The 10,139-nt window shown below is 40.5% G+C and overlaps 1 protein-coding gene across 2 annotated transcripts; it reads left to right on the top strand.

Moving 5' to 3' along the window:
• The first annotated feature begins 1,181 nt into the window (after nucleotides 1-1,181).
• Nucleotides 1,182-9,455, top strand: mfsd10 (major facilitator superfamily domain containing 10). 2 transcript variants are annotated; one of them, XM_072664685.1, is made up of 13 exons: nucleotides 1,188-1,317; nucleotides 2,282-2,539; nucleotides 2,900-2,996; nucleotides 3,084-3,187; nucleotides 3,367-3,525; nucleotides 4,129-4,317; nucleotides 4,599-4,707; nucleotides 5,021-5,132; nucleotides 5,441-5,549; nucleotides 5,791-5,881; nucleotides 5,989-6,036; nucleotides 8,504-8,593; nucleotides 8,920-9,455. In XM_072664685.1, exons 2-13 carry the CDS (start codon nucleotides 2,393-2,395, stop codon nucleotides 9,021-9,023), a joined length of 1,359 nt encoding a protein of 452 aa, XP_072520786.1. In that variant the 5' UTR covers nucleotides 1,188-1,317; nucleotides 2,282-2,392; the 3' UTR covers nucleotides 9,024-9,455. The 2 variants fall into 2 exon arrangements, with proteins under 2 accessions (XP_072520787.1, XP_072520786.1); XM_072664686.1 differs by lacking the exon at nucleotides 8,920-9,455 and having other exon boundaries at nucleotides 1,182-1,317; nucleotides 5,989-6,065; nucleotides 8,504-8,561.
• Nucleotides 9,456-10,139: the final 684 nt, after the last annotated feature.

The raw sequence follows: 10,139 nt of genomic DNA on the forward strand, positions 1-10,139 counted from the left end.
ACATACAGGCTTTAATTTGACTGTTCTTCTACTGTTCTCATAAAGGCTTTAGTTCGACTGTTCTACTGTAGAGCACATACAGACTTTAATTTGACTGTTATACTGTTCTCATACATGCTTTAGTTTAACTGTTCTTCTACTGTAGAGCACATACAGGCTTTAGTTTGACTGTTCCTCTACTGTAGAGCTCATACAGGCTTTAGTTTGACTGTTCCTCTACTGTAGAGCACATACAGGCTTTAGTTTGACTGTTCCTCCACTGTAGAGCACATACAGGCTTTAGTTTGACTGTTCCTCTACTGTAGAGCTCATACAGGCTTTAGTTTGACTGTTCCTCTACTGTAGAGCTCATACAGGCTTTAATTTGACTGTTCCTCTACTGTTGAGCTCATGCAGGCTTTAGTTTGACTGTCCCTCTACTGTAGAGCTCATACAGGCTTTAGTTTGACTGTTCCTCTACTGTAGAGCTCATACTGGCTTTAATTTGACTGTTCCTCTACTGTAGAGCTCATGCAGGTTTTAATTTGACTTTTCCTCTACTGTAGAGCACATACTGGCTTTAATTTGAATGTTCCTCTACTGTAGAGCTCATACAGGCTTTAATTTGACTGTTCCTCTACTGTTGAGCTCATGCAGGCTTTAGTTTGACTGTTCCTCTACTGTAAAGCTCATACAGGCTTTAGTTTGACTGTTCCTCCACTGTAGAGCACATACAGGCTTTAGTTTGACTGTTCATCTACTGTTGAGCTCATACAGGCTTTAGTTTGACTGTTCCTCCACTGTAGAGCACATACAGGCTTTAGTTTGACTGTTCATCTACTGTAAAGCTCATACAGGCTTTAGTTTGACTGTTCCTCCACTGTAGAGCACATACAGGCTTTAGTTTGACTGTTCATCTACTGTTGAGCTCATACAGGCTTTAGTTTGACTGTTCCTCTACTGTTCCTCTACTGTAGAGCTCATACAGGCTTTAGTTTGACTGTTCCTCTACTGTAAAGCTCATACAGGCTTTAGTTTCACTGTTCCTCTACTGTTCCTCTACTGTAGAGCTCATACAGGCTCCTAGTTTGACTGTTCCTGTACTGTTCCTCTGCTGTAGAGCTCATACAGGCTAAGTTTGACTGTTCCTCTACTGTAGAGCTCATACTGGCTTTAGTTTCCTAATCGCGGCTCCTCTTTTCTCCTCGCTGCGTCACTCCTCTAGAGTCTTCTTCCTGGTTGAGACACTGCCCCTGTGTGTGTGTATGTGGGAGTGTGTGTGAGACTGTGAATCAAAGCGCATCCATTCAAACGAGCACGAAGAGAGAGGGACCTAAGGTACAGTAACTGCTTCAAATCTCTCATTCTAATCTTATCACATCTGCTGTGGTCCTGCCTGGCCCGCAGTGGTTCACTGTCTGAGAGCTGCTCTGTGGTCGCAGTTAAGGGGCAGATTGTTGTCTGCAGAGAAACTTCCACCACAAGTTATTTAGCTTACCGACCGCCTTTAAACAGATCTGTACGTGTGTCAGATTTTGCAGACTAGCTAGTTTAATGTCAGACACGATCAAGCAAACATTTTCGACGTGTTTTGTGATGGATTCCGTGTTTTACCAACGAAGCTGGAGTTTCCTTGTTCGCTAATTCGAACTTTCCGTTCCACCTTAAATGTCGCCTCAGTTACACGCTGCCTGCACAGTTACACGCCAGTGTCGGCTACAGCATATCGCTGCAGGGGCATTTAAGGTGGAACGGGAAATTAGAATAAACCTACAAATTCAGACTTGTGAACATGGGAGCTTTACAAGGTTGTTTAATATGACCTGTAAATTGAAAAATCCATATTACAAGAAAAGTCATGTTTGAGTAACATCACAATTTTTACTCTACCACTACATTCTGTGGTGATACATTTCTAGAACTAGAACCAACTTTGGTCCATTTTTATTTATCTCACACCTTAAAGTTGTCGTAGTTATACATCATAAAACATTTCCTGTTAGTATTGTGCAAGGCACTAAATACTAACTTCCTTACAGCATCAGTACAGCCAATCTGTAATTTATTAACCACTAAATTCATTAAGTAATTAATGGTAACAGTTTATATGTGTACAAGTTTGTAGACACCTACGTATCCAACATTTCTTCTGAAACCAATGATACTAATAGGGAATTTGTTCCCCTGTGCTACAGCCTTCTTGAAAGGCTTTACATTAGATGCTAGAAGGGGTGTCTGGATACTTCTGTCCATTTCAGATTATTTCCATCATTCATGTTTTCATCACGTTTTTCCACTGCAGAAAGAACGTACAGGCCTAGGAGGTTATTTCGTCTCAGCGAGCACAGGAGATGCTTTGAGGATCACCCGTGGCTGTTCAGACTTGTAAGAAGACCAGTGAAGGGGAGGAGTTATGGCAGGGGATAAGAGTCCTCCAGAGGACAGAAACTCTTCCCGAGTCATTCGGGTGGTGTTTTTGGCCCTCCTGCTGGACCTGCTGGGCTTTACTTTAATACTCCCCCTCCTCCCCTCCATATTGGACCACTACAGTCAAACAGGGGTGAGATATCACTCTTATTCTTAATCTTAAATTTTGCACAAAATTGTAGTTTTTCATTTTTTCTGGCAGTTGTTCTTTACATTTTGTCAATCAGTTTTCATAATAAATGAACCAATAGAAATTCTTAATAGAAAGGTCTTTGCGTAAAATCTTTTTGCATTAACCTTCATTAAAAGTAAAGAAGACACTTATAATATTATATATGCATAGTATATATTTATAATACTTAGAATTAATCAGTAAATTGCTACATGTTGTAATTTGGTGTTCAGAATATGTGATAAAGAACTGAAAATCTGCATTCATAGGTTTTCTTCAAAGATTTTACTTTCATTTTTGGCCTCTTTCCTGTTGAAACAGGATAGTGTATACCAGTCACTGCAAAGCATTGTGGACTGGTTCAGAGAGATTGTAGGAGTTCCTATGGAAACAAAATACAACAGTGTTCTGTTTGGGGGTAAACGCTTTTTTAGCATCTGAATTTATTCTTACTTTGGAGTGTTTCCAATAGGGATGATAATCGTCTCCATGTTCTGCTTCTTAGGTCTGATAGGCTCGCTCTACTCTCTGCTACAGTTCCTGTCTTCTCCTGTGATAGGAGCTGCATCAGATAAACATGGAAGAAGACCACTGCTGCTTTTAACTACTGTGAGTACAGTGGACTAGTATTTAGTGCATCATCCATTTCAACATGTTTGAGTGTAATTAGAAAAGGAAACTGTTTGCACAGTTAGAAGAATGCTGAAGATGTTGAGGATAGAAGTTACCTTTAATAGGCCTTTAGGGTGCTTATCATTCAGAATCAATTGCTCTCTGTGTGTTTCCAGATGGGGCTGATTTTGTCCTACATTCTGTGGGCGGTTTCCCACAACTTCAGTATTTTCCTCCTGTCTCGTGTTGTGGGAGGAATATGTAAGGGCAATGTCAGTCTCTGCACTGCTGTTGTGGCTGACCTGCCTTGCCCTAAAGCAAGAAGCAGAGGAATGGTGAGTCATGTTTACTGTCTGATTACGAGAACACCAGTGAAGTACTGTAATTGTAATTATTAGTGCCATTATTATTATACTACATTATACCACAGTAAGTTCTGTCCTGACAATCTAAATGGCTTGGCTTGTGAGTGCCAGTATCTAATGATGACAGCACTCTGCACCAGTCTCGATCAGTTTCCTTACATATCCTTACAAGAGCTGCGAGTAATAGGAACTTGTTAAAAAGAATGAACTTATAAGAAACTAATGCCATGGTCTAACACCAATCAGTTGCAGCAATCACAAACCCAAACGCTTTCATTATAAACAGCAGAGGTCTCTCTCTGCACATCACCAGCTGCAGAGCAGTAGTTTCGTTGGACAGCACGCTTCTGTGTTTGAAACGTTGCACTGATGTTCCAACTTAACCAAACACTGCAGCAGACATCTTTCATCAGAACACGGTTATGTTAAGTAGAAACTGATCCATGAGATGGAGAACAGGGAGCTGTATGTTATTAGATTTGAATCAAGTAAATAAGAAGTTGATTCATCAGCCTTGTTGATTTGTGTGTGCTCAATATGGTGGCTGATTTGTTCTTGTATTTTTCTCAATAGGCAATGATTGGTGTCGCCTTCTCTTTGGGCTTCACTCTGGGTCCGATAATGGGAGCTTACTTTGTGCTGAAACTGGCGAATACTGAGCATTTCTACCAGGGCCCTGCTCTGCTGGCAGTTCTCTTCTCCATCGCTGACCTGCTCTTCATCTTTCTCATGCTGCCAGAGACTTTGCACAAGGACAGCAAGGTATGAAAGCAGACACATGATAGAGAATGATTAATATTATTATTATTATTATGTATTTTTTTTATCATCAAAGCTTTGTTATTTGAATTGTAAAATAATCTGTTCTGTGTATAATCTGGTCATTTATGAAATTGCAATACAATGTTATTAATTATTAATATGAATTATTTATAGAACTACATTTAAATGCCACATTTAAATAGGAAAGCATGTAAAAAGAACTCTGGACTTCTATGGGTTCCAAATAGGTCAATATTTGATACACTGATTTTATTATTAAGGCTTCCTCAAACACCTCAGATGTTCAGGAGGTAGGGGACCTGCTCAGTCCAGTGGCCCTTTTCAATTTCTCTGCAGTCACAAGAACAAAAGAACCACCATCAAAACAACGTAGGTTTGTTTTTATTAATGCAGTTGTGATTCAGAATGCACATGGATCCTTCTGTTACAGAACACGGCTAGAAACCTGTAGAGCTACTTTAGTGGTCTCCAGCCCTGCTCTTGAAGAGTTTCCTTTCTGCAGACTATGGTTCCACCCCTAAGGGTTGAAGGTGTGTTAGATTTGGTTTGGAGGCTTCCAGGAGGATGGTTGGAGACCACTGGGCTACCTTATATGACATTTGCTGCATTTCCACCAAAATGCACACCTAATGTTTTGCTGCTTACGAACTGTTTGCTTTTTATCTCATTACTGCGTCACCAGGGATGCACAATCTTAAAGTTCTTGGCTGGGTGTACTTCGCATACCTCTTTCTTTTCTCTGGGCTGGAATTCACTCTGAGCTTCTTGACCCATCAGCGCTTTCAATTCTCCAGGTTTGTATATCAAGGATGCATTTAGTGTATTCGCCTTACGTATCACATCACACAATAGATTAAAAGCCAGAAATATCCACTTTTTTGCCATTTCCGTGGGTTAAAGGTGTTGATTCAGTGTAATGGGTAGTTCTGGTGAGAAACTGACTGCCACTCCCTCATCATTGCTGTTGTACATTATTCTTTCTTATTATTAAAAGTTTTTATTTTTATTTATTTCAGTGTCAAGTTAAATATGTAAGGTTATCTTAGGAGTGTTCTACTAATGACCTGCTTTAATGGGGTAAAATTCTAATTTTGTTTACCAGCATGCAACAGGGGAAGATGTTCTTCTTCATTGGCATCACCATGGCAGCGTTTCAGGGTGGATACGCCCGCAGGATCCAACCAGGCCGCCAGATCCAGACAGTTCGAGTGGTATAATACAGTTTCCAGATAATGGTCATGTTTAAGAATAGGCAGTCACCCCGTTCCAGGGGCCTAAGATAATAAAACATACAAGCATCAAAACGTATTAGCAGTTCTGCTTTCCTCTGGTTGTTATTACATCTGAATCCTAAATTAAAGCTAATGAACAAAAAACTGTACTGAACTAGCAATTTTATCACTAATCATTAACACCTTCAATCAAGTCTGATTGTTGTTGGTTTGTTTTCAGGCAATTATATTACTTATTCCAGCTTTCCTGCTCATTGGCCTGGCACAGAGTTTGACAGTGCTCTATGTTGGCCTATTTTTGTATTCCTTTGGTAAGCATATGTTTATTATAATTATGGCTGATTTCTAACAGAAGGGTTTTAATTGTAACAGTTTTTGTTGTTGTAAAGAACTGTCTGTGTGCTTTCCTCTTGTGCAGCGGCTGCCATCGTTGTGCCATGTCTATCAGCACAAGTCTCTGGACACGGTGAGCAGCAAGGCTTATAACACACTAAGGTGTATTATTCAGTAACTATTGGGACTTCTTCAGAAACTGCTGGGGCTATTCTTTGTTATAGAAGTTTATAATAACATTTTCGGCCAGCTGACGGTCAATATGCTGTTTAAGTAGGTGGGTTAAATTAATAACAATAACTTTGCTGCTTTATTTGCACAGCACCTTCTACACATGCAATGCAGAAACCCCATTAACTAGAAACTTCAAATACAAGCCAATGGGCAGGTGCTGAAGGTGCTGACACTTATTTTTATTTTATATGTAACTTATTTATTTCTTATTTGACATTTAAATGTATATATTAAATGATTACAGTGGGGAGAACAAGTATTTGATACACTGCTGATTTTTCAGGTTTTCCCACTTGCAAAGCATGTGGAAGACTGTAATTTTTATCATAGGTACTCTTCAACTGTGAGTGATGGAATCTAAAACAAAAATCCAGAAAAATACATTGTATGATTTTTAAATAATTAATTTCCATTTTATTGTGGGAAATAAGTATTTGATCATCTATCAACCAGTAAGAATTTTGGCTCTCACAGACATGTTACTTCTTCTTTAAGAAGCCCTCCTGTTCTCCACTCATTACCTGTATTAACTGCACCTGTTTGAACTCGTTACCTGTATAAAAGACACCTGTCCACACACTCAATCAGTCAGACTCCAGCATCTCCACAATGCCCAAGACCAGAGAGCTTTGTAAGGACATCAGGGATAAAATTGTAGACCTGCACAAGGCTGGGATGGGCTACAGGACAATAGGCAAGCAGCTTGGTGAGAAGGCAACAACTGTTGGTGCAATTATTAGAAAATGGAAGAAATGCAAAATAACGGATAATCTCCCTCTGTCTGGGGCGCCATGCAAGATCTCACCTCGTGGAGCATCAATGATCTTGAGGAAGGTGAGGAATGAGCCCAGAATTACACGGCAGGACCTGGTCAATGACCTGAATAGAGCTGGGACCACAGTCTCAAAGAAAACAATCAGTAACACTCTACGCCGTCAAGGATTAAAATCCTGCAGTGCACGCAAGGTGCCCTTCCTCAAGCCAACGCATGTCAAAGCCCGTCTGAAGTTTGCAAATGACCATCTGAATGATCCAGAGGAGGAATGGGAGAAGGTCATGTGGTCTGATGAGACAAAAATAGAACTTTTTGGTTTAAACTCCACTCGTCATGTTTGGAGGAAGAAGAATGATGAGTACAACCCCAAGAACACCATCCCAACCGTGAAGCATGGCGGTGGAAACATCATTCTTTGGGGATGCTTTTCTGCAAAGGGGACAGGACGACTGCACCGTATTGTGGGAAGGATGGATGGGGCCATGTATCGTGAGATTTTGGCCAACAACCTCCTTCCCTCAGTAAGAGCACTGAAGATGGGTCGTGGCTGGGTCTTCCAGCATGATAACGACCCAAAACACACAGCCAGGGCAACTAAAGAGTGGCTCCGTAGGAAACATCTTAAGGTCCTGGAGTGGCCTAGCCAGTCTCCAGACCTGAATCCAATAGAAAATCTTTGGAGGGAGCTTAAAGTCCGTGTGGCCCAGCGACAGCCACGAAACCTGAAGGCTCTGGAGGAGATCTGTATGGAGGAGTGGGCCAAAATCCCTGCTGCAGTGTGTGCAAACCTTGTCAAGAACTACAGGAAACGTCTCATCTCTGTAATTGCAAACAAAGGTTTCTGTACCAAATATTAAGTTTCTTTTTCTGGTGTATCAAATACTTATTTCCCACAATAAAATGGAAATTAATTATTTAAAAATCATACAATGTATTTTTCTGGATTTTTGTTTTAGATTCCATCACTCACAGTTGAAGAGTACCTATGATAAAAATTACAGTCTTCTACATGCTTTGCAAGTGGGAAAACCTGAAAAATCAGCAGTGTATCAAATACTTGTTCTCCCCACTGTATATGTATCTTAGTAGCAAATTATTGTGTAATATTATAAAATGAATGTCTAAAGACCTTATTTGGTGATGTTGTCTGAAATGGTGTTTGTGAGTCGTGTTTTCCATGAATACAAAAACTCACACTGGGTCACACTGCAGTCGGAGATATTCCAGTTTATTGTCCTGGGAGCAGACTAGCAGTACATCAGAATGGGCAGGCTTAGCTTAGCTTTTAGCCTACCACTGACCCCCGCTTCTGTTTCTTGGCACATCACACAACGTTTGACTATTTTGCAAGTTTAGGTTGTAGCAGTGTCTGCCATTGGTAGATTATCAGCTGTGGTTCCTCAAGACTCAAATGTGCCAAGAATACTGAGGTGTTAGAGCGGTTACTGGACATATGTAACAGAAGCAGCTACAGTTAAAAAAATGTTTATGTCTTTAAGATGTTAGTGATCCTTATTCTTGGTATTTGTGTCCTACATGGCATCTGTCAGTTGTATGAACAACTATATTGATAATATTTTCACTGCATTAGGCACTGCCACTCAGAAGGGCACAGTGATGGGCATCCTTCGCAGCCTGGGAGCACTGGCCCGAGCACTGGGGCCAATTCTGGCCTCCTCAGGTGACTAATCTTTTATCTGGGTAAAGACCAGAGGCACTCCTATTACTGTTGCCTGTTATATTAGCAATAGCACTCAAGGAAGTGACTGGCCTATTTCCACACGTTACTGAAAGTTTGATTAATGCTTTACCTTTTTAGCTGAATTCTTCCTGTTCTAGATAACAGGCCATTTAGAAGAGATGTTTGGCTAACTACAGAGCCCATATCTTGTATCTAATATATATAATGTTACAGTGACCTTTTCCTTCTTGTTAAAGTTACTATTTCCTTGTTTGTGTTTAAGTGTTGAGTGTTCACAAGAACTCATTGCAATATTTCCTTTGCAGTGTACTGGCTGGCTGGAGCTCAGATGTGTTTCATCATCAGTTCAGCCTTCTTCATCGCTCCGTTGCTCTTACTGAGCAGACTAGAGAGACAGAAAGAGGACTAAGAACAAACACAGTGCTTTTATTTACATTCCTAGAAACACCTTTCATTTTATTCACCTCTCATTATGGCATTATTATGGGATTTGTACACGTTTTTACTGATTGTTTTTATACAAAGGTTTGTTCATTATAAGGTACTCTTAATAAGACAGTATGATGTGAGAAGCATGTTCAACACTGAGGTACCTAAAGGCCAACAAAGCCAACAGTAACACACTATCATGCTGCCATCTCAGGCAAAGCATATTTAAGTCTACTGATTAAAGCAGCGAGTATATAAATAGATTGTACTGCAGTGTGTTTTGGCACAGATGTGAATGAGGATGTTACAACACTGTGATTTTATACATTGTCTTTTATAAATGTCCAGAAAGTGTTTTTAAAAAGAAATAAAGATGACTGTATGTGTCATTTTACATTTATGGCATTTAGCTGATGCTCTTATCCAGAGCGACTTACAAGGTAACTCATATTACAGAGGTGGGTCAGTGTAGTGTTAGGAGTCTTGCCCAAGGACTCTTATTGGTGTAGCACAGCATAGTCACCCAGACCGGGAATCGAACCCCAGCCTCCCACATGGTGTGGTAGCTCAGTGGCAGGTAGTGGTGTTATCTGTTGCACCACACCAACCACACATCATTATGTAGTGTTTAAATATACACCAGTCTTAACATTAAAACCATGTTGTGAAGTAAGTGAATAACCCTGATCATGTGGTTACAATGGCATTGGTCAAGAATGAGAAACATAAGGCAGCAAGTGGAGCTTCTTGAATCGGATGTGTTTGAGACAGGAAAAATGGGCAAGTGTAAAGTGACAAGCCAAAGTGTAACAGCTTTAGATGCATCAGAGCTTCTCCAAAATAGTCTGTGAGATGTTCCCTGTAAGCAGTGGCCAGTACCTAACAAATGTGCTCCAAGGAAAACCAGTGAACCAGTGAGAGGGTCATGGGCTCACACTGCTCATTGATTCACATGGGGAAGGAAGGATAGCCCATTTGGTCTCAGTCCGGGCTCCAGCAAGTCAGAGCTGTTACAGCGGCATAAGGCAGGGATATGCATTATTAGACAGGTGGTTGCAATGTTATGGCAGTGCCAATCAGTAATTAATTTAATAAT

The sequence above is a fragment of the Salminus brasiliensis genome, chromosome 20, assembly GCF_030463535.1.
Source record: "Salminus brasiliensis chromosome 20, fSalBra1.hap2, whole genome shotgun sequence".
NCBI lineage: Eukaryota > Metazoa > Chordata > Actinopteri > Characiformes > Bryconidae > Salminus > Salminus brasiliensis.